Genomic DNA, 23850 nt, shown 5'->3' with positions numbered 1-23850 from the left:
CCACCAGGGCTTTGCAGGGCTCAGCAATGAAAAGCTTAGGTCTAGCCATGCTAGTACACAGTTTAATCTCCAGAGACAATGGCAAGCAGATCTCTGAGTTCAAGGCCTGCCAGGGACAGAGCAAGTTCTAGATGAAAAAAAAAATTTAATCCAGACATAGTGAATCTTACTTTTATTCTCAGCCTTCAGGAGACAGAACCATGCAGATCTCTGAGTTCAAGGTCAATTTACAGAGTAAGTTCCAGGTGAGCCAAGCTTAGGCAGTAGAGGAGTTGGAAAACAGAAAGCTGGTAATAATGCAATAAAAGAAGGGGGCCAAGTTCCAGCTCCAACAAGCAGCAGAACTCGGCAGCTTTGGCCATGTGGTTTTGGCTTTAGAGTCAAGAATAGAAGGGATAACTGGGACAGTTGATGGTGGTCAGCTGGAGCTAAGAAGTCAGTGGTGATTAAGAAGAGTCCAGCATCACTGAAGTGCAGTCCTCTGGGAAGTGTTTTCTGAGAGCATGAAGAAGTTCTGTTCCAGAGATTGGGAAGGTTATATGGGTGCTGCAGCTGGACTTGGTAATGTGTAAGAATCACCCAGATGGCACTGGTTTTGAAGGCACGAAGGGGTCATGGAGAGCAGCTGAGACTTGTCACTATTAGAGGCCAGAAGAGGCCATTGGTGAAGGTGAAGCCTCAGTTGCAGTTGATGGCCCAGGACTGAAGGAGTCATGCAAAGAAGTTGAGGCTTAGCATTGTAAAGGGAGTTTATGAGAGGCTATTGTTGAAGCAGTTGAAGACCCCAGAGTTTTGGAGATGTCAGTACCATGGATGATCACCAAGAAGAGCAGCGGCAGTGGAGTGGATCAACCTGAGCTTAGAGTGCTACAGAGGGCAGAGCTGGAGAAGTGATGTGAGCCTCTTGGAGAAGCCTTGAAGATTTTGTGTGGATCCCAGACATTGGAACAAGAACATGTAAAGGCGGAGAACATGAAGATGCAAAGTTTAGAATTTGCCCAGCTGTTTTTAGGTCTTGCTTTAGTCCAATATTTCCTCACTATGATGTTTTGGAATTATCATGTATATCCTGTGAAGTTGGAGGTATGTGATCTGCTTTTTGATTTTTGACTTTATATGGGATTACAGTTAAGTGATTAGATAAATCTCAGAAGAGCTTTTGAACTTTCAACTTTTAACATTGTTGAAACTGTTATATACTATGGAACATTTGAAGTTGGACTAAATGTACTTTGCATGATGCTAGGTATGACCCCCACAGACTCATGTATTTAAACAAGCCTATGGGTGCCAGAAAGTGGAATGTGTCGGTTTGAATATGACTCAGGAAACAGCACTATTAGGAGGTAAAGCCTTGGAAGAAGTGTGTTACTTTTGGGGTGGGCTTTGAGACTTTTTTCCTTGCTGCCTGGAGCCAGTCTTCTTCTGAATGCAGTCAGAGAAGGACATAGAACTCTAAGCTCCTTCTGCACCATGCCTGCCTGGATGCTGCCATGCTTCCTGCCTTGATGATAATGGGCTGAACCTCTGAATCTTTAAGCCAGCCCCAATTAAATGTCTTTTATAAGATTTGACTTGATGATGGGATCTCTTCACAGCAATGGAAACCCTAACTAAGACAGTAAGTAATTAGAGTACATAATATATGAATTATATAATATACAAATTGTCAGAAAGCACATTTGATCAATAAAATTAAAAAAAATTCTTGGTATTTCTTTTGGAAGTAGGCAATGAAAACTTGTCTTGGAAGTGTTAGAGTTGCTGTGAGTTGTTGGCCAGTGGTAGAGCCCTTAACCTGTGTGCGTGGACTACTAGGTATAATTCCATAGACAAAAAGAAAGAAGTTTAAAAAGTGTCACTTTTGTAGATATGTTAAAAGTTATATGGATGAGATTGCCTAATTTAAGATACCTTCTCTGACAAAACTGATTATGTAACATTACTGTTCTATAATAGAATGAATACTGCCTGAGTATAGAATGGTGTGAAGGTTTAGAGAGATGCTACTAAGAAATCATAGAAATTTTATTCAAATTTTTTCCTTTTTTTCAGACAAAAGAGACCCCCGCTATCTTAGAGGTTTGCAGAAGTATCATTATTTTCAACGATTTTATGGGAGCTCATTAGAATCAATCACTTCAAAGACCATCATCACTGAAGGCCCTAAGCCAAAGAAGGATTGTATTAAGTCTAAGAGAACAAAGGCGCATGTATGTTTCTGTCAATTTTATTATTATAAAAATCTCTCCATAGATGTCTTCCTTTCTTAGTTGTATGGCTGTAGTGGTTTGAATGTGATGTCTCCCACAGCCTTAGCGTTTGAATGTGTGGCCCTCAGTTGGCAGCCCAGTTGGACAGGCTCAGGAGGCAGTCCTTGCTGGAGACAGCATGTCACTGGAGGCGGGCTTTGAGCATTTGTAGAATTGCTCTTTGAGTTGGCTCTCTGCTTGCAGTTTAAGATGTAAACTTTCAGCTTCTAGCTCCAGATGCCCTGCTTCTGCACTGCCATAATGGGTCCTTATTCCTCTGGAATCATAAGCAAAAATAGCCTCTTTCATCAACAAGTTATCTTGGTCATGGTGTTTTATTGCAATACAGAAAAGTAACAAACACAAAAAGTATTATCATACCTGCTTAGAAAGTCTAATATGTATAGAAATTATTATGTATAATCCTCTCTATGTAATTATATATCCTCTCTATGTAATGATATATCCTCTCTATGTAATGATATATCTTCTCTATGTAATGATATATCTGTATTTAGAGAAGCAAATAGAATGTTAGGTGACTAAAGGCTTGGTTTAAAAGTTTGCAATGACATTAAGATATAGTTTATTAGCTAATTAGAATCAGAAGGTTTTTACAAATGTAGCAAAACTAAACACGAAACACATAGGTTTCTTTGCTTGAATTACATAACATTTCTGCATCTTTTCCAAAGTATTTAAATACCCTGTTTTTCAGGTTCAAAGTTAAGGTTGTTTATTTCCTTTTCCTGTACAGGTTGCATCCTTTTTCCACTTACCTTACTATTGTCATTTTCTGTCATTTTTGTATTGAAAGATCCCTGAAGGGAGACCCTTACTCAAGTCTCGGGAAATCTCAGACCCCAGACACAGAGAGACCATTTTGGATGTAATACGCAAAGGCGAGGTTTATTACGGAGATCTATTACGGAGATCTCCGGGCCAACACGTATCCCACACAGGAGACAGAGGTGTTGACCCCAAGTGGCTGGGAGAAGGTCTTTTTAAAGGAAGAAGTCACAAGCTCCAGGGGATGAGGGAATGTCAAAAGGAAATACCAAAAATGTCACTAGGGGAAACTCTCAAAGTCATAGGATTGTTCTTAAGAGTCTACGGTTTAAATGAGGGGAAAGGTCAAGCTCTCATTCTCCTGAGAACAGATCTTGATTGTTGTTTATGGTAAATGTTTGTCAGAGTTGATGAGGCATCTGCATCTGAAACACATCTGGTTAGGCTTGGCTAATACTCTCTGCAGGACACAATGGCTGGAGGGCACAATGGGGGCTTGAACAAACATCAAGGGGGAAGACCGGAACACATTACTCATTTACGCACATCCGGTGATAAGCGAAGTGTCAGTGAGTCTGTACCAGTTCTCCTGCATTTTTAACAATCTGTCTTCCTGAGTCAGATCCTGTTGCTGAGTTTTGAGCTAATTTAAACTCTTTCTCTCAGTATCCAAAGGCCCTAATTGAGGATAAAGTACAGGGGATAAAACCTCAATTTATTTCTATACTAATGTACTAAGATCATGTTTGAAAATTATATGTTAGTATTTATGACCATATTGCTATGCAAGATTATTTTTTAAAACTGGATTTAACTAATTTGATGACTTTAGATGAAAATCATTTTTTATAAATTAAACTCCTTAGCCTTTAGTGGGCGCCAAAGCTCAGAAGGTGTTTATTTCATGGGAATGGTTTTAGTACTGGTCGTTTTGATACATTGTAGAGAACCCAGTCGGGGAGGAATTGTGATAGGTCAACCTTACCAGAGGCAGTTAGTGTGGTAAAGCCATCAGAAGCGAAGCCTGTGAAGAGCCCCCACAAAGAGCACAAAGGGTTTTTTTTTTTTTGTTCTTTTTTTTTTTTTTTTTTTTTTTCGGAGCTGGGGACCGAACCCAGGGCCTTGCGCTTCCTAGGTAAGCGCTCTACCACTGAGCTAAATCCCCAGCCCCTACAAAGGGGGTTTTTAAACTTTTCATTTCTGGTGGCTTATGTTTTGGAGAAAAGCAACAGCAAGTGCTATTTCTTTGCCAGGTATGCAACTAATTAATAGGCAGGAAGTTCAACTTTCACAGCTCTTAAGGGCAGCCCATTTAGGGGACTAACAAGAGTTCTCTCATATAATAGTTAGAATAAACACACAGCATTGCAGAGTACCTCATGTTAATGCCAGGGGGAGTCTTCTCTTCTTGAACTGCTTCACAGATCCACTGAGGTGACTGGCTCATCCTCCTTTCTCCTCCCCCTACCCCGTCCTCCCACCCTGGCTCCTCAAAAGCAAGTCTAACAAGTTCCTGCCTACCATCATTGCCTCTTTCTCATGGTTGGGACCTTTTCAGTTTCATACCTAAATCAATGAATTCTTTCCCTGTTCATATAGGAGCAGGAGGAGGAGGAGAAGGAGGAGGGAAGGAAGAGTATTCTTTTTCCTTCTGTTCCTTCTCCTCTTCTTCCTCCTCTTTCTTCTCTCTCTGGTTGTCTTCTCTGTTATAAAGTAACAAGCTGGCAAATTCTCTCACCACACAGCACAAGCAGACTGAAAAGAAGTATAAGTTTCACCATTCCCAATCTTAAAAATGAAATGAGCCATCCAAGATATTCCACACCATTAACTCTTTGTAGATGTCCTCTATGACCAACAGGGTAATGAGTCTTCACATCTGAGACAAAGAGAGCTCTGTGCTTGACAAAAGTCTAAGGCTGTCCATTGTCTTAAGTAGAAAAACTGAGGCAAATGGACTTACATTTGCAAACACTTACTTGCAAGTTTAAGTGATGGGAAACCTAAAATATTATTGATTGGACTTAGTTTGAGAAAGTAGCAGCTAAATATGACCTTATTATAGGTGCATGTTTAAGTATTACTGCCATGACTAACCTGAATAATTGACTTTCTTGTCAGAATTCTTTTGCTAACATAATTCTCTAATTTGTCTTTTAAAAATTATTTTTTATTTATTGTTTCAGTGTGTTCATATTATGAATGTGGGGGGTGTCATGGTATGTATATCAAGGTAAATGAGAGGGAATGCTATCCTGTATATGTGAAAATCAGTGAAGAGAATGTCATGATATGTATGTGAGCATCAATGGGGAGATGCCATGGTGTGTATATGGAGGGCAATGGGGAGATGCTGTACTGTGTATATGGAGGGCAATGGGGGGAGATGCCATGGTGTGTATGTGCCAGTATATGTATATGGAAGTCAGAAGAAAGATTTGTGGAGTCCTCTCCTTGCACATTTACATAGATTCTTGGAATTGGACTTGAGCATCAGGCTTGCAAGACAATCACGTTTACTTGCTGAACCATGTCACTGGCCCTCTAATGTGTCTATGTAAAGTGAAATTAAACAGGTCTACAAAGCCATAATAAAAGTTGGTACATATTGTCCTTAAATCAGTTGAAAATATTTATTTAAGTCAAATTATATGTGTATATGTATTATGTGCATATACATATACATTATACACATACACATATGCATACATATGTTTGCATAAAATCCCTATGCATTCCTTGCTTTCAGCCCTCTTCTCTTATTTACTCATTAAACATTAAGGCCTAAATGCCTTTGGCTTAAGCAATCCAGGCAACTTTGGTGCAATTTTATCTCAAGGATCTCTTGGATAAGTTGGTGTGTGTCTGCCTAACTTAGTTTCCAGTTGGTTGCTATGATAAAATACTTTGATAAAAACAACTTAATGGAGAAAGACGATATTCTTTTTGCCAGCTCAAGGATATAGGGTTCATCATGAGGTGGCATGTATCAAGGTAGTAGTCTAAAAAGGAAGAATTATGCATGTATGTGTGGATGTAGTAAACCTTGAGAAGTTAGATAGATCCTTGGCAAAGGAATGATATATAGGGTCAGAAAGAAATCACAATAGAAATATCACAATCATGTAGGGAATAGAAAGGTGACTTGGTAGAAAAGGCAGCAGAAAGTCCCAGAAAAAATCCTAGAGAGAAAAGCAGCTATCATTGCATAGAGAGAGACATGAAGGACTTGTTGCAAAATGTCTTTGATTTTATTACTTTTACTCTTTTATTTTTAAAACTACCTAGACATTTAAGAAATTATCCACAGCAAGTCTTTATATTCACTGATTTAAAATATTATGGTTTCGAAAACCCCGTGGGAGAGAGACCTCACCGCCTGATCAGGTGGGCACTCCTGAGGCTGCAGAGAGGAGGAGACCACCAACACTGCCCACCCCTGCACACATCCCTGGCCCAAGAGGCAACTGTATAAGGCCTCTGGGTTCCCGTAGGGGAGGGCCCAGGAGCGGCAGGACCCCTGCGCCTGAGACACCGCAGGAACCTGAAGGAAACAGACCGGATAAACAGTTCTCTGCACCCAAATCCCGTGGGAGGGAGAGCTAAACCTTCAGAGAGGCAGACAAGCCTGGGAAACCAGAAGAGACTGCACTCTGCGCACATCCAGATGCCAGAGGAAAACACCAAATGTCATCTGGAACCCTGGTGCACGGAGGCTCCCGGAAAGAGCAGTGCAGATCTTCCCGGTTGCTGCCGCTGAGGAGAGGACTTAGGCAGTACCCCACGAGCAAACTTGAGCCTTGGAACCACAGGTAGGACCAAGTTTTCCCCTGCAAGAAACCTGCCTGGTGAACTCAAGACACAGGCCCACAGGAACAGCTGAAGACCTGTAGAGAGGAAAAACTACACGCCCAAAAGCAGAACACTCTGTCTCCATAACTGGCTGAAAGAAAACAGGAAAACAGGTCTACAGCACTCCTGACACACAGGCTTATAGGACAGTCTAGCCACGGTCAGAAATAGCAGAACAAAGTAACACTAGAGATAATCTGATGGCGAGAGGCAAGCGCAGGAACCCAAGCAACAGAAACCAAGACTACATGGCATCATCGGAGCCCAATTCTCCCACCAAAATAAACATGGAATATCCAAACACACCAGAAAAGCAAGATCTAGTTTCAAAATCGTATTTGATCATGATGCTGGAGGACTTCAAGAAAGACGTGGAGAACTCCCTTAGAGAACAAGTAGAAGCCTACAGAGAGGAATTGCAAAAATCCCTGAAAGAATTCCAGGAAAACATAAATAAACAAGTAGAAACCCATAGAGAGGAGACACAAAAAATCCCTGAAAGAATTCCAGGAAAACACAATCAAACAGTTGAAGGAATTAAAAATGGAAATAGAAGCAATCAAGAAAGAACACATGGAAACAACCCTGGGCATAGAAAATCAAAAGAAAAGACAAGGAGCTGTAGATACAAGCTTCACCAACAGAATACAAGAGATGGAAGAGAGAATCTCGGGAGCAGAAGATTCCATAGAAATCATTGACTCAACTGTCAAAGATAATGTAAAGCAGAAAAAGCTACTGGTCCAAAACATACAGGAAATTCAGGACTCAATGAGAAGACCAAACCTAAGGATAATAGGTATAGAAGAGAGTGAAGACTCCCAGCTCAAAGGACCAGTAAATATCTTCAACAAAATCATAGAAGAAAACTTCCCTAACCTAAAAAAAGAGATACCCATAGGCATACAAGAAGCCTACAGAACTCCAAATAGATTGGACCAGAAAAGAAACACCTCCCGTCACATAATAGTCAAAACACCAAACGCACAAAATAAAGAAAGAATATTAAAAGCAGTAAGGGAAAAAGGTCAAGTAACATATAAAGGCAGACCTATCAGAATCCCACCAGACTTTTCGCCAGAAACTATGAAGGCCAGAAGATCCTGGACAGATGTCATACAGACCCTAAGAGAACACAAATGCCAGCCCAGGTTACTGTATCCTGCAAAACTCTCAATTAACATAGATGGAGAAACCAAGATATTCCATGACAAAACCAAATTTACACAATATCTTTCTACAAATCCAGCACTACAAAGGATAATAAAGGGTAAAGCCCAACATAAGGAGGCAAGCTATACCCTAGAAGAAGCAAGAAACTAATCATCTTGGCAACAAAACAAAGAGAAGAAAAGAACACAAACATAACCTCACATCCAAATATGAATATAACAGGAAGCAATAATCACTATTCCTTAATATCTCTCAACATCAATGGCCTCAACTCCCCAATAAAAAGACATAGATTAACAAACTGGATACGCAATGAGGACCCTGCATTCTGCTGCCTACAGGAAACACACCTCAGAGACAAAGACAGACACTACCTCAGAGTGAAAGGCTGGAAAACAACTTTCCAAGCAAATGGTCAGAAAAAGCAAGCTGGAGTAGCCATTCTAATATCAAATAAAATCAATTTTCAATTAAAAGTCATCAAAAAAGATAAGGAAGGACACTTCATATTCATCAAAGGAAAAATCCACCAAGATGAACTCTCAATCCTCATCTTCGGTTGGTTTATATACAAGTGTGCAATTTCTAGGCTTGAAAGTAAAATGATGCTATCTGGTGCTGGATAGAGGAGCCTTATTTTTTATTATGGCAGCTTGCTATTTTTGTAACATGGTGATTTGGTTGAACACAATAAAGTACAGTAGTAACTGATCTCCCCTTCTTCCTGGATGAGTGAGGAGATGATTAAATGTTGATGTTAGCATCCTTGAGCATATTCAGATGAGCTTCTGCTTCTGTTGAAAAGGATGCTGTGTTTGATTGTGGTCCAAAGCTTTGAAGCACGACTTGGCATCTCCTTCCTTGGAGGTCTCACTGTTTAAACATAACAGATTTGATAGCTTGTTGGTAAGGTGAGGTCCAGCTTGTCTCCACTAGGTCATCTTCATGTGAATCCTGTGGTTATACGGTTTTGTTTTAGGGATATTTCATTTTTTTAATAACGGTTTTAGCTGACATTGATGGAGAGAATGAATCCTTAGAACTGTGCCACTAGTGAAAGGAAATCCTGTCTAGAGTATGTTTCTTTACAAAGCTGTGTCACACCATCCTTTGGGCCCTCTGCTGGAAAAGTAGAATCAGGTCTCAAATAATGCCTTTTAAATTGTATCCTCTAGTATTATAGATGTAGGACAGTACTGTATCATACCTCTGTGGATGTAAAATAGCTTGTACCTGCTTTATGATACGTAGTAGTGACCGTGCTTTATCAGAGCTGTTTTTAATGATGTTGCTCAGAATGTTTTCTTTCCAGATGATGATTGAGAAGCTAATTAAAAAAAAATGGTGCCAGGTACCACAAGAGTAACCGAACTGTGCTGTTTTCTCGGGTCTTGTTTTTTTTACTTTTTTTTTTTTAATGGAGTGTGCTGGATGTCTCTACAGTTTTGTTCAGATGACTGCAGAACCTGGAAAAGCTGTTGCTGCTGTTGATGCATAACACACTGCTATTATTGGTCTTTTTATATAAATATAAATATATATATACAGATATATAATTTGAATTTTTTGAAACTTTAGCTGTGCTGTCAACTTTGGAAAAAAGTATCCCCGTTTACTGTGTTGAGTTGGCACTGTACAGAAATTAACAGCCATATTGGTCTAGAAATGTTGAACTTAAGTTTTTTCCATTTGTACAGGGGTAACACACTGTATTAAATATGTAAGGTCTTATCTACGTGGGTTTGATTACAAAAACTAATAAAGTATTCTCTAAATTCAAAAAAAAATAAAATATTATGGTTTCAATCAACAGTGTCTTAATTAAAAAAGCATATATTATGATTATTCAACTATAGGATGTTGGTCAAAATCATAAGTGCATACTTAAAATATCATTTAATTCAAGAAATGTCCATTAGAAATAGTTATTTCTCATTATGAGATGTGGTTTTTTTCCATTTGGACAGGAAACCAAGGCTGAATTAATTGTAAGAGAGAATAAAAAGAGATTAATTGTTGAGGAAGAACAAAAAGAAGGGCAAAAATGGAGTGCCCTGTCATTTTCTATCGAGGAGGAGATGAGAAGGAATTTAAATTCTGGAATAAAGAAGCTGGAAGAGTTCTTGAAATCATGTAAAAGTAGCTCAGTGAAAACTCAGGCTGAGAGGGTTGGGCTACAGGCTTGCTTGAAAGCCTGGAAGGAACACTGCCGAGCTGAAGGTATGTGGTGTATAACCCTTGGCTTCCCTTGAACTAGAGAGGTCATAGAGAAGCAGAGATGGTGTTTTGTCACTTGTTAATGAGAAATCTGCATAGTAAGACTTACAAAGGATTACAGCCTCTGTAATCAGTGAGCACTGAAATCTCAGTGAGTTGGCCAACAGTGAAGACATAGAACATTGCTAAGCACAGTTAACAATAGGTTTAAACTCACTGCTGACTGAGTAGAGAGCACGGTTAACAAACCCAATAACAGTCAGGCACAGAGGGAAGAACCCATCACTCCATTTTGAGTTCTGATATATAAACATTTTCTTCCTGGATAAGTTGGTGTGTGTTTGCCTAACTTAGTTTCCACTTGGTTGCTATGATAAAATACTTTGATAAAAACAACTTAATGGAGAAAGATGATATTCTGTCTGTCAGCTCCAGGATATAGGGTTCATCACGAGGTGGCATGTATCAAAGTAGCAGGAGCTGAATTACTGGTCATATCATATCCACAATAGGAAGGCAGAGAGGTATGGATAAATGTGTGCTTACCTCAGTGTTCCATTTCTATACAGGCCAAGATTTCTGCAGAGGGCACAGTTCCACTCACAGTTAAGATAGGGTTTCCTGTGTCAATTAGGCTAATAGAGGTAATCTCTTAGAAGCATTTTCAGAGGCCCTCTAGATCTTATAAGATTTACCGTCAACGCCGAGCTTGCAGACTTCAACACTAATTACACCTACTATACAGACTTCTTCCAAGGTCAACAAGGGTGTCATGTATGGTCCTTTACAGAAACAGGAGAAGACACAGAGATAAGAAGAGGAGGATAAAGTAGGACTGAGTAGATAGAGTTTTGCAAACTGGTTAAAGTTGTGTGCTTTACCTTAGTGTATATTTATCTTTCTTGCTAACCAAGACACTGAACCAGGATTTGTAGTTAGATGCCACCAACAGAAATTGGTGGCTTAAACAATATAATGCTTTATTTCATTTAGAGATCACCTGTAGGTACTTTAAATTTAAAACAAAGTTCCTTCTGGAATTTCCAGGTTCTTCTGTCCAGTAACAAGAAATTGGGCAGGACCCATGGTTCTTGGTAGAAGCAGAGGCAGGCTGTTAAGGAGATATCAGAAATTCAACATTCTTATTTCCATGCCCAGAGTTGTGACCTTTTATAAGTCAATTACATAGCTCCCGCTTAGTCTCCATGTGCACACTAAAGTTTTTATTTGCGCATGTGCGTGTGCGCGTGTGCGTGATGACCACTGATGTATAAGAAGGCATCAGATTCCCTGAAGCTGGGGTTCCAGGTCATTATGAGAATTCTGACACTATGGCTGAGAATCCAACTTTGTAAGAGAGGCAGCTGTTCTTACCATGGAGCTGTCTCTCCCGCTCCCTAGCCCTCCTTCCGTGTACGTTCCTGGGTACCAAAATCTTTTACTCAGATATCATGAGTCAGAACTTAGTCATAGGCCACTTGAACCACTAGGGGTACCTGTAAACATACTTCCCCCCAGGTATGTAGAATTAGTAATGGCATAGAGACATAAGAAATCTTTGTAAATCCATGGTAGATAGAGAAACTAAGAGTAGTAACTGGCACAGATGTCCTTGTCCTTATTTTTCGTACAACCAAGTTTTACTTACCCTCCGCATCCAGTTCATGAAATGTATTTCCATAAATGCTTTCTCGGGAGTCTGACTCCTAACACCTGTAGTTTCTAATGCTCCATGTGAGCCAATCACATATCATATATTCTGTAAGTGAACCGGATGATCCCGGAGGGTACGACCTCTATTACGTTGGCTTGGTAGAGTCTTGGATAGCAGCTTTCAGTATGGGATTGGTAATACTTGGTAAATAGGCGGGAGTGTACACTAACTAAAAGAAGAGCAGAACCAGGACAGTCGAGGTGAGAATGGAAAGGTTAGCAGAGGGGAGAAATAAACAGTGTATACAATGCTAGAGAAGTGGACAGGTTTTCAGAGTCTGGATATGATAGCTGGAAGAGATGAATTGCACTGAAAGAAGGGATTCAGGGCTTATATCCAGGATTGCTGGTAGATTACAATAGGGCTAAATGGATGTTGCCAAGATTATAATATTATATTTAAAAAATTTTTTTCTTGAGCAGAGGAGACTTGGCACTATAAGACAGAGAAAGGATGTGTAATTCACTATAAAGTTCTATACACATCACATTTTAACCATACTTTAATTTTGAATGGTAAGATTTTTATCTAGTCCTTTCTATTCCAAAATATCTATTAATGGTGAGTAAGAGAGTGAGTGTCCTTAGGTGTAGAGGACTGATAGGTTGATGCATGAGCTCCATTAATTAACATTTGTTATTTTGATGGCTTTTATAACAATTTTATTATATATTTTGTACCAAGGTGAAGCCACAAAAGACTTCAACATAGCTGTCAACATGATGAAGAGGATCCACTCCTTGTTGGAAAAACACTCTGAACTTCTGCAAGAAGCAGATCAAAAACTTATAGCCAGATGTCTTACGTATTTAGGGTTTTATGAGCTTGCAGATTCTTTATGTCCAACCCAGGTAATATTTTGTGATAGCTTCATTTTTACTGAACTGTTATTTGCTGTATGCAAAGCTTCCAAGGAACAGCCTTGTCTTGGGGAGGTGTTTTGAGAGGAGGGGTGTCTGGGAGTAGAGAAAACAAAACTCTAAGTCTTAGTCAAATTGTGGGTCCAGGCTGGTGGCATGTGTTCTGCCGGAGACGGCTTCCTAGACAGCTCTCTGTACATAGCTTTTGGCTCTGTAGTGCGCTCGAGACAGCTTTCCAGACCACTGTCTCATTGTGTTGTGCTCTGCTCTAGACAGCTTTCCCTTGCTCTTCTAAAAAACTCTCTGTGAGACAGCTAGCTTTCTGCTAGTAAAAGTTCTAAAAGCTCTCTGGGTAACTCATGTGTTTTCTGAACAAAGTCAGAAAAAAATTCTAAAAGAACTGTGTTTGCTTTTCAAACAGCCTTCTCTAGATAGCTTCTTATAAACATTCTAAGAAGGGTTTTCTTCGATCTCTAAGTAATTCTTGGGATTTTCGACCAAGGTTAGAAATCTTATTAGAAAAAAACTCTAAAAGAGCTATAGAAAGTTCTAAAAGAACTGTATATGCTCTCCACGAATCTTCCTACTAAAATCAGAAATTCTGTTAGAAAAAAATTCTTGGAGAGCTGTGTTTACTCTCCAGGGATCTCTAGAAAGCTCAGCTTTCACTAGAGAAAAATTCTAAAAGAGAGCTGCTATTGCTTTCTCCTAGCTCATATCATGCAGACCAAATGTCCCGTTTTTTTATTTATATAACAGCTCAGTCATTTACTCCAGGTTCCCTTTTGACCCTCCCGTGATTCAGTAGCATTCCATGATCGTAGCCCCTTGATTCTTAGGAAAAGATAGCAAGCACAAGTACAGACAATAGGATAGCTGAGTGGGGGAGACCTCACCCTGATACCACCTTTTCTACTATACCTGTGCCTGGACCTAAATTCCCTTTGTTCCAGTCTGATCTGAACTCAGGAATCTGTCTGCCTTTGTAAGCATAAACCAAAAGAACTCAGCACAGTGGAATCTTGCCTTGGGATCATAACTCCTTAAATCTCTTTATATCCTTCCTCAGTATCTTTCTGACAAGCTGGCTCATAGTGTAGCTGCTTCTGTTCCTTTAGATCTATGGAGCCCCTCATGTAATTCATATTTCATCCTTATTGTTGGTCCGGATCCAGGGGCAGGAACTATGTCATTCCACCCTTACTAAGAGCCATGCCAGACCTAGCACAAAGCATCTTTTAAATACAGTCATCTCGTTTAGGTTTGTTTTTAATAGAGAGTAGCGTCTTAGTTAATCCAAGTGCCAAAAAGTTGAATTAATCAAGAATTAGAAATGTTTTATACAACTTGGCTATGCACACTAAATGTCAGATGATTTATGCAGACTTTAAAGATTAACCTTATACTTAATACTAGCAAAACAACTCAAATCTATAATGGTTGTTTACTTATTTTAGATATGTCAGGTTGTAGCCACAAATATTAGCATAACCATTTGAAAATCTTGAAATCCACTGCTTTATTTGTACTTCAGGAAAGTGGTAAGGTCTTCATGATGTTTAAAAGGTAGTTTCCATAGAGAAGAATTCAGTCGTAAATATTTCAACTATTCAAATTGCTTTCAAAGTAATCTTTTAAAACAATGCAGGAAGCAGCAGATGACGTAAAGATGACGAAAAAGAAATACTCAGTTGGGATTGGGCCAGCTCGGTTCCAACTACAGTATATGGGTCACTATCTGATACGAGAAGAAAGGAAAGACCCAGACCCCAGGGTCCAAGACTTTATTCCTGACACGTGGCAGGTAAAAACATGAATAAGAAGAATGATTATATTTTGTAGTCGTGTATGAGTGCAGGAGCTTTTAGTGTTACAGTTGCCTCTCTTCGCATGTGCTGGTATGTTCATATTTGCCCTTATCACGGAACTGCATAATATTCAGTTACTTCAATTCAAAATCATTTCACTTAAAGCACTTTACTGTTTGACTAATTTTTTTCCATTTAAAGACATTTAAGAATTCATTTACTATGTAGAGTATTTCCTTGGTGAGATATTGGATGGATTCATATACAGAGAGTCAAAGCTTAGAGATGTCTGTGCTATGCAGCTATTACCATTTCGTACCAGGCTCCAGGTTTTCTTTCTGTCATTTGAATGTCGTATGTAAACAATGTAAATATTCACCAGGACGTTTGGGTAGTTCAAACAATGGGAAACTGTTTATATGTTTACAGACTGCACATGTTACCATTCTACATATTTTTCTGTAACACTCACACACACACACACACATACACACACACATACACACACATACATACACACACACATACACACATACATACACACACTATATATATACATATACATACATATACATATACATATACATATACATATACACATACACATACACATACACATACACATACACATACACATACACATACACATACACATACACATACACATACACATACACATACACATACACATACACATACACATACACATACACATACACATACACATACACATACACATACACATATACATATACATATACATATTGATGGCTACAAAATTTGGAAGTAACCACTTCTGCACACATTGACCAAGAGCATTATCTCCATTTACAAGTGAAATTTCGTAGGTTCCCTCTGACTAGGCAAGCCACTTTTCATTAATGTAATGAAAAACTTGAGGCAGCCTTGCTTTAACATAAAGAGGTTTGTTTGCCTTCCACCTCTGGGCTTTCAACACAGGGCAGTCAAATTCTCTCCTAATTTCCATGCATCCCTGAATTCTTTCATTTTCTTTTCACATTGAAGTGTGGCTTGTGGGGAGGACTAGATTCTTGCGGTGGGCAGGTTGGGATTTGGGAGTACTTGATATCTTCTGTACTTCATATAGGTTTTTCCCTTCTTTTGACTAGTCAGCATCTTGATGAATAAAATCATAGGATACAAAGATAATACCCCATATAGTCCCTATAGAGGGTAAGAAGCAAAATGAAGAAATGTTATTTCTGCCCTTCATCATTTTGCTTACCGTTGGAAAAATAGGGATGGGCTGGTTCCAACAAAGACACTCTGTTTTCCAAACTATTTAAAACAACCTTCCTAATAATATTATTCTGACACTCTTTTGAGTGATTTCTCTTTTTTATTATATATCCACTGTACAAATCAACAGGTTTCAGGGTGGTCTTTTCCTCCATGTATGTTGCATACTTTGGCCACATTTCCATCAATATACACATGTGATTCCTTGACCTCGTCAATAGCTCCTTTTTCCTGAATAGTCTCTTTTCTCTGTAAAGTTATTTTTAGTCTTTATACTCCATTTTCATACATAAAACTCATCTCTCAGCTACTCAGAAAACAAACAAGTCACACCATTTGAGAGAATGAATAGTGCATTAGATTTTTCTTTTACATTTTCTGTGTGTCTGTGGCTCTCCCTTATTGAGGTTCAGAAAAATCACAAGGGAAAAAGACTGACCTGTCTGTCTTGGTAACATGGCTTGTCTGATTGACACAAATCATGCTCCAATCCCTGCAGCGAGAGCTCCTGGATGTGGTGGATAACTATGAGTCTGCAGTGATTGTCGCCCCAACATCGTCTGGCAAAACTTATGCTTCCTACTACTGCATGGAAAAAGTGCTGAAGGAGAGTAATGAAGGCGTGGTTGTGTATGTTGCACCAACAAAGGTAGGGATGTGGCAAATGTATTATTCTTCATGGTAGAAATTACTCAAAAATACTAGACATGGTTGTGTGGTAGATCTAGTTTCCCTTACTTATTTTCACTAGTTAGAAATCAACATAAATAATGGGCTTCATCAAGGTATTTTGAGGTTCTGACTCTCCATCACTGCTTCTCTCGCCTATGCCATCGTCCCCCTCACCTGCTCCCCTTTGCTCTCTTGTAGCCTCCATTCCACTTTCCTGTCACACGTATTTTGTTACCTTATGTTAGAGTACCTATACCCACATATGTATACATATACATAATATACACATACATATACACACATATACACAGTGCACATACACATACACACAATATACATACACACAGTATACATACACATACATATATACATTCACTCACTACACATACACACAGTATCATACATTTATACACGTATACATAGTACACATACATATACACACAATACACATACACACAGTATACATACACATACATATACACATATACATTCACTCACTATGCATACACACAGTATCATACATTTATACACGTATACATAGTACACATACATATACACACAATACACATACACACAGTATACATACACATACATATACACATATACATTCACTCACTACGCATACACAGTATCATACATTTATACATATGTACATAGTACACATATATATACACACAATAAACATACATACAGTATTCATACACATACATATATACATACACATACACTCAGTACAATACACACATAGTATCTATCATATACACATATACATGCATACATACATATACACACAGTGCACATACATACAATATACATACACATACATGTACACACACACATATATATATACACAGTCAGTACACATACACACAGTTCACATACATATACACATAGTACACATACATATGCAGACAGTACATGTATTCATGCACATGCACATAGTACACATATATATGCACATTTACATACACATAGTACACATACATACTATATATATACATATATTTACACATAGTACACATACACAGACATATACACACAGTATACATATACATACATTTACATACAGTACACAGACATATACTCATAGTATACATATACATATGTATATACATACAAACAGTATATATACATATACACAGTACATGTATACATACATATACAAAGAGTACACATACATATACACATATACATATACACAGTATACAAACATATACACATATAGTGCACATACATATACACAGAATACACATGTACATACTTATACCAACAGTACATGTACACATACACATATACACAGTACACATACATATGTACATACACGTACATATAATACACATACACATACATATACAGACAGTAAACGAATATATACACATACACACAGGATAATACATATACACATACATACAGTACACATACATATACACATACACACAGTACACATACATATACACACAGTATGCATAATATACACATACACATATACACAGTACACATTCATATGTATATACACACAGTAAACATACAGATACAAATGTACACAGTACACATACACATAAACATACAGTACATGCACATACATATATACATAAAAATAAAATTTATGACCCAAGTATGAGAGAAGATATGTCCTATTTATCCTTCTGAATCTATGTTACCTTGCTTAATACAATAATTCCCAGTTCCATTCATTTTCTGTGAACAATTTTTCTTTATATTTGAATAGAATCTTATATTTGTACAATATTTTTGAAAGACCCCCAGAGCGGGGAGACCTCACTGAAGTCTTGGGATGACATGACCCCCCAAGAACTCACATAAGACCGTCCTTGCTGTAATTTACATGAGGTTTATTGATAGGAACCAGTGCACTGGGGTCAACATTCATATCCTACGCAGGGGCAGAGGAGTTCGACCACCAGTAGCTAAGAGAAGGGGAATTTAAAGGAAGAAACCACAACCCAAGGGGATAGGGAGGGCATCATTGGAAAATGTCGAGAATACCAGTGAAAAATCACAAGGAGAAGCTTTCTGTTTCTCAAGATTGTTTAACTTTATGGTGTGCCTGTTCCTGGGAGAAGCTTCCTGCTTCTCAAGATTGTTCTTTAAGATTTTAATCTAACTTTATGGTCAGTTAGTTCCTGGGAGAGAGTTGTCGAACTGGCTGGTATAATTATCAGTTTTATAGTCAGTCAAGTTCCTGGAATAGAGTCACTGAACTGACTAACTTACAATTTTCCTGGTCCTTCATTTTCTTTATCTATTAATTTGCTGATGGATGTAGAGGCTGCTTCAATTTCTTAGCTATTAGAATAGTGAAAATATGGACATGGATGTATAAGTATCTCTATAGTAAGATGGGAAGACCTTTGGCATATACTCAGGAGTGATATAGCTATATCCTGAGGTTGGTTTTTTTTAAAAAATTATTTTGTGAAATTTCAATAATGGTTTCTATAGTGGGTATCCCAGTTTATATTTTCACCAGTAGTGATTAAGGGTTCCTCTTTCCACATACTTCCCCATATGTTAGTTTTGTTTTCTTCATTTAACTATTCTAATTCAAATGAGATGGAATCTCAAATCTTTCTCAGTGTTTCTGCTGTTATTCAGTGAGTATCTGCTACACTCAGAGGTGACATCTGTCTGTATTTAGATGTATGCTTCTCTGATTAGTGAGTTGGGTAATATTGATATGCATTGATATACATAGACTTTTGATCTATAGTTTTTCTTTATTCATGATCTACTGGAGGATACACATGTCTACTTCTATAATGGAGGAGTTGGTCTTTTTATTGTTCATCAAAATATGTATAATTCATAATATACATATATCTTTTTCTGACCCACAAGAAAATATATATCCATGGATCATATTTTTAACTTATTAAGGTTATTAAGTCCAATGCTAATATTAAATCTTTGTATAATCACTACTTTCCTCATTTTCATTTGGAGACTTTGTTCCTGAGTGTTCCCATTGCAGGGATAAATACTCTGACCAACGAAAAGAAACCTGAGGAGGAAAGGAATGACTTCAGTTTATGTTTACATGACACAGTCTGTCACTGAGGGAATCGGGGTAGGAGCTCAAACTGGGTAGGAGCCTGGCCACAGGAATTGATTCAGAGGCCATGGATGGTGCTGGATACGGGTTATCCTCCTCATGTCTTGCTCATCCTGCTTTGTTATAGCAGCCAGGACCACTCGTCCAGAAATGGCCTTGTCCGCAGTGAACTGCACTCCCCCCACATCAAGCATCGACTTAGAAAATGCACCACAGACCAATCTGATGGGAACAGTTTTTCCATTGAGGTTTCCTTTTCCCAAAGGACTCACACTTTAGTTGGTCAAGCTGATGTAAAACTAGCCAGCACAAAAGGGTTGTGTCTTCAGATACATTTAAATGGCTGAAATGTTACTTGAAAATATATTCATGGTTATATTATAAATTTTGCATTTTCATCTGTATGGTGTTTCCATTGGGCGGGGTTAAAAAAAGCATGAAATAGATGCTTGAAGGTTTATAGAATCCACTGACCAGACTACCTGCTGGACCTATGAACTGAGACTGTATGGAATTACGTATGTATTCAAACTTCTGACACCTGGGAGAGGTTCTGTTTGAGCATCCTTCTGTGACTCAGCGTCACAGCATCCTGTTTGAGCGTCCTTGTGAGACTCAGGTTATTAGTGGTGATTCTCCAGTTGTTGTGCTATGCATGTTAAGTTTTTTGCTGTGAAGGATACGTTTGCCATTTTACTTTCAGATGAATGTGTGCCATTTCTATCTTATTTTGGGCCATTGTTGATCAAGAGGTTCAGAATTTTAGTTCAGTTGCTCAAAGGGAGAGCTTGTTTGTGTGCAGTGCTTGGAGGAAAGGCTTTGTTTTCTGTATTCATAGCAAAACAGTTTTTGACATCTCTGTCATTCCATTAAAATTTCTTTACAGAGTACAAATAGAATTGCACTTTATGAGGTAACTGACACATCTGTTTCCCTGTCAATCAGGCTCTTGTTAATCAAGTGGCAGCAACAGTTCAAAATCGTTACACCAAAAATATGCCAGCTGGTGAAGTTCTCTGTGGTGTTTTTACTAGCGATTATCATCATGAAGCCCTCAACTCTCAGGTTTGATATACTATTTAATAAAATTGTTATCAAATTATACAACATTATTTTACTCTTTTGACTAGAAATCTAGCATCTTCAAAAGGCCCGTGAAAATATTTTCCTTGAATTTGTGAGAGACAAAAACCGCTTCCGAGAAAATATAATTTTGTTACATGTGTTAAAGAATGTGATAAATCAAGGTCGTTTTCTGTAAAGATGCTTTTGATTTAAATTGTTGGTTTATAGCTCACTCATTGTATTGCTTTACAATGGGATTCACAATGACCCTCAGATCTTTACAAGCTACAAATACTAAGTGAATAGCAGTTAGAATCATAATTACTTCCTCTTGTTAAAGACACTCTTTTAGCTAAAAATGTGTTGTAGCAAGCAAACCTAGTGTTAATGAAGTTACTGTTTTCTTATTGAATTTTCAGATCAGTGATTAGGATAAAATGAAAAAAAAATCAACCAAGACATGTTTTTAGAGCGTTATGTAGTATGCATGGTGATATGGTGCCTGGATTGCCTTTCAAAGAAGCATCTTCCAATATGAGCTCTGTTAGTGTTAGATTTGAAGGAATCAACATCTATAAGTATAAGAGGAACAATCAACAAGTATAAGAGGAAGTGACTCTTATACTTATTTTGAAATATTTATTTAGTTAAAATATTTTATGTCTTCTTTGCTAACTTCATACATGCTTGAGATGTATGACAACCCTGTCCACTCACTTCCATTTTCCACGTCTCCCTCCCTCCCTGTTCTTCCCCCAACCTCTCTTTCCCAGCAACCATGAGCTGCCCTAGACTCCTCTACTCGGGTGGGGCCTTGTGAGCTGCTTCCTGCTGGAATTTCAACTGGTTTGATGTTCTGCAGCTCTTACACAGATGATCACAGTGACTGGGGGCTCATGAGTGGAACTGCCGTGTCTCGGTCAGAAGACAGCAGCAGTTCACAATACTCTACACTTTCCATCTCCATTTCTCATGGTTCCCGAAGGGGTTAGGAAAGACATTAACATAGACGTTGCATTTAGTGCTAGACACAGTTAAAATACTCATAAACAAGAATATGCCATTTGGATTTTATATTTTACAGTTTGGTCCCATGAAAATAGAAGTTTCATGTGGTAAACTGGTAAACACATCACACGGGTAACGAATCCAATTCGTAGAAGTAGCATCAGCATTTTGGTTAGTAGGAGATATATTCAGGACTCAGTAGCTTTACTTCAGCTGGCTTTATACCTGTGCACATACTAAGGATGATGTCACATGGTATTGTTACTTTCAGGTGCTTATTACCATGCCTGCCTGCTTTGAAATTCTGCTACTAGCTCCTCATCGGCAAAACTGGGTGAAGAGGATCAGATACGTTATATTTGATGAGGTATGTTTGGTATCACTTCTCAGACTAACTTCCTAGTGTTTATAACTATATGAAGATCTTCGCAGCTTTGGGACATCTGTTCCTTGGATGAAGTTCAAATTGGGAGGCAATTTTCTTCCAAGCATTTACCCCAGCTGAATGATCATTTGGGCTTGCTTCTTCTGTTGTAACCCAAACAGTGTATATTGGTGTGAGGAATGGGTCTTCACTGGGGATGCTGTTGTGGAGAGGAATGAATTAGCCTTTCATAACCCAAGTTTCCCTTGATAGACAATCCAACTTGATCTCTAAAAAAAGATTTTTCTAACTTGTAATATTCTTTTTAAATTTCACATCATACAACACAATCCCACTCATCTCCCTGTCCCCTCATACCTGCCGTCCAGCCTTTCAACCTCCCCCTAAAAAGAGGAAGAAAATCTTGTAGAAGCTGTAGTGTGTCACAGTGTGTCCCACAGTATGCCTGTCTGTTCACACTTCTTAGCCTGCAAATGTTCGTTGCAATGAGTTGTTGGTCTGGTTTGAGGCCTCTGACTTCTGCTACACTATTGATACTGGAAGCCAACTGGGGCTCCTCATAGGTATTCTGTTGTTGCCCTGTGTTGTGGAGGTCTTGTAGTTTTAGATCTGTAGGGCCAGCCCCTTTATACACTCCAGTAGTTCACTGATGCTGGGATGGGCCAATTTAAAGCCCTGGATCTGGGCCTGAGAGGTGTCTGAGCTGGTTAGTCTGCCAGTTCTCCCACACCCTCACCATCAGCACTCCTGCCTTACCCCAGCTGCCCCATCCAGTACTGCAGTCAGCAAGGGGCAGAGACAGCTTTCCTGCTCCTCTCATGCCCTCTTGGATGCTCATTCAGACCATACCCAGGGCCTGCTCTCCTGAATGCTGTAGCAGCAGAGGAGTAGGGACGGCTCTCCAGTTCTCATGACCCAGGGGCTAGTGAAAGGAAAGGCTTTTATGCTCCAGCAAGTGATGCCAATTGTACAAACAATGTTGTCCATCACAATCCCTAAGGAAAACAAATGACCTATTCAAAGTATGGTTTAAGCATGTTTTTAAAAAGACATATGTGAGGAAATCCAGAGAGAGGGACCTATTACTAGTCTTAAAGAGACGAGATAAGGAAGTATTTACTTCAGGTTCCAAAGGAGAGTCTGATCAAATGGGCTACATTTCAAGGAGTGAGCCTTTGCTGAGGTACAGTGCTGGCTCAGGCTACCTGGGAGGGGCCAACGGGAAACTGATCTCGATGTGTTCCCTCCTCTTCTGAGCTGTAGCCAATGGAATATGTTGGCCAAATCTAGAGATCCAGAGAATATGGGAGTCCCACTGCAATACTATCTGTGGTTCAGTTTCCTTGGGCAGAAAGAGTCGGGTAAAACCCAATCAATGTAGATGGCAGCATCTTTCAGTATACCTAAGCATAGGGACTTAAGGCTTCACAGAAAAAAATAGATTCTTTGATTCCTGGACTTTAAAGTGAAAAGAAAAAAGAAGCCCTTATTTACCTTATCTTTACTATGTTTCAACAACAACAACAACAATTTGAGGTTTCGGGTCTTGGAAGGAGTCCACTGCTGATCTACACCCCCAGGCTTTCCCTCCATATTATAAACTCGAAAATACCAAACAAGCTGGGTTTTTTTTATTTATTCAACACTGATTTGTTATGTTTACTTTTAGTTAACCTGTATATTTTGTATCCTGGGGGCTTTGGATGGTCTTATTTAAATAAT

At 38.7% G+C, this 23850-nt stretch overlaps 2 protein-coding genes across 15 annotated transcripts in view; one reads left to right on the top strand and one right to left on the bottom strand.

The window, feature by feature from the left end:
* Erich1 (glutamate-rich 1) overlaps positions 1-23850 on the bottom strand; it is a gene marked incomplete at its 5' end in the record, with an annotated part of 52793804 nt that overhangs the window by 49448683 nt on the left and 3321271 nt on the right.
* LOC134478918 (probable ATP-dependent RNA helicase DDX60) overlaps positions 1-23850 on the top strand; it is a 123398-nt gene that overhangs the window by 42044 nt on the left and 57504 nt on the right. For 12 of the 15 annotated variants that reach the window (XR_015640294.1, XR_015640292.1, XR_015640293.1 and 9 more), the window contains 7 exons: positions 2056-2213; positions 10034-10286; positions 12682-12848; positions 14506-14661; positions 16425-16574; positions 20616-20735; positions 22015-22110. Coding sequence is in view for 11 of the 15 variants with exons in the window: in XM_087589513.1 (XP_087445639.1) it covers positions 2056-2213; positions 10034-10286; positions 12682-12848; positions 14506-14661; positions 16425-16574; positions 20616-20735; positions 22015-22110 (1100 nt within the window). In the remaining 4 variants the exon portion in view is untranslated. The remainder of the gene's footprint in view (positions 1-2055; positions 2214-10033; positions 10287-12681; positions 12849-14505; positions 14662-16424; positions 16575-20615; positions 20736-22014; positions 22111-23850) is intronic. The other 3 variants (XM_087589521.1, XM_087589520.1, XM_087589515.1) reach the window with 1 other exon arrangement.

Source organism: Rattus norvegicus, chromosome 16 (genome assembly GCF_021556685.1).
Source record: "Rattus norvegicus strain SHRSP/BbbUtx chromosome 16, alternate assembly SHRSP_T2T, whole genome shotgun sequence".
NCBI classification, from domain to species: Eukaryota; Metazoa; Chordata; class Mammalia; order Rodentia; family Muridae; genus Rattus; species Rattus norvegicus.
This window is presented reverse-complemented; position numbering and strand designations above follow the sequence as displayed.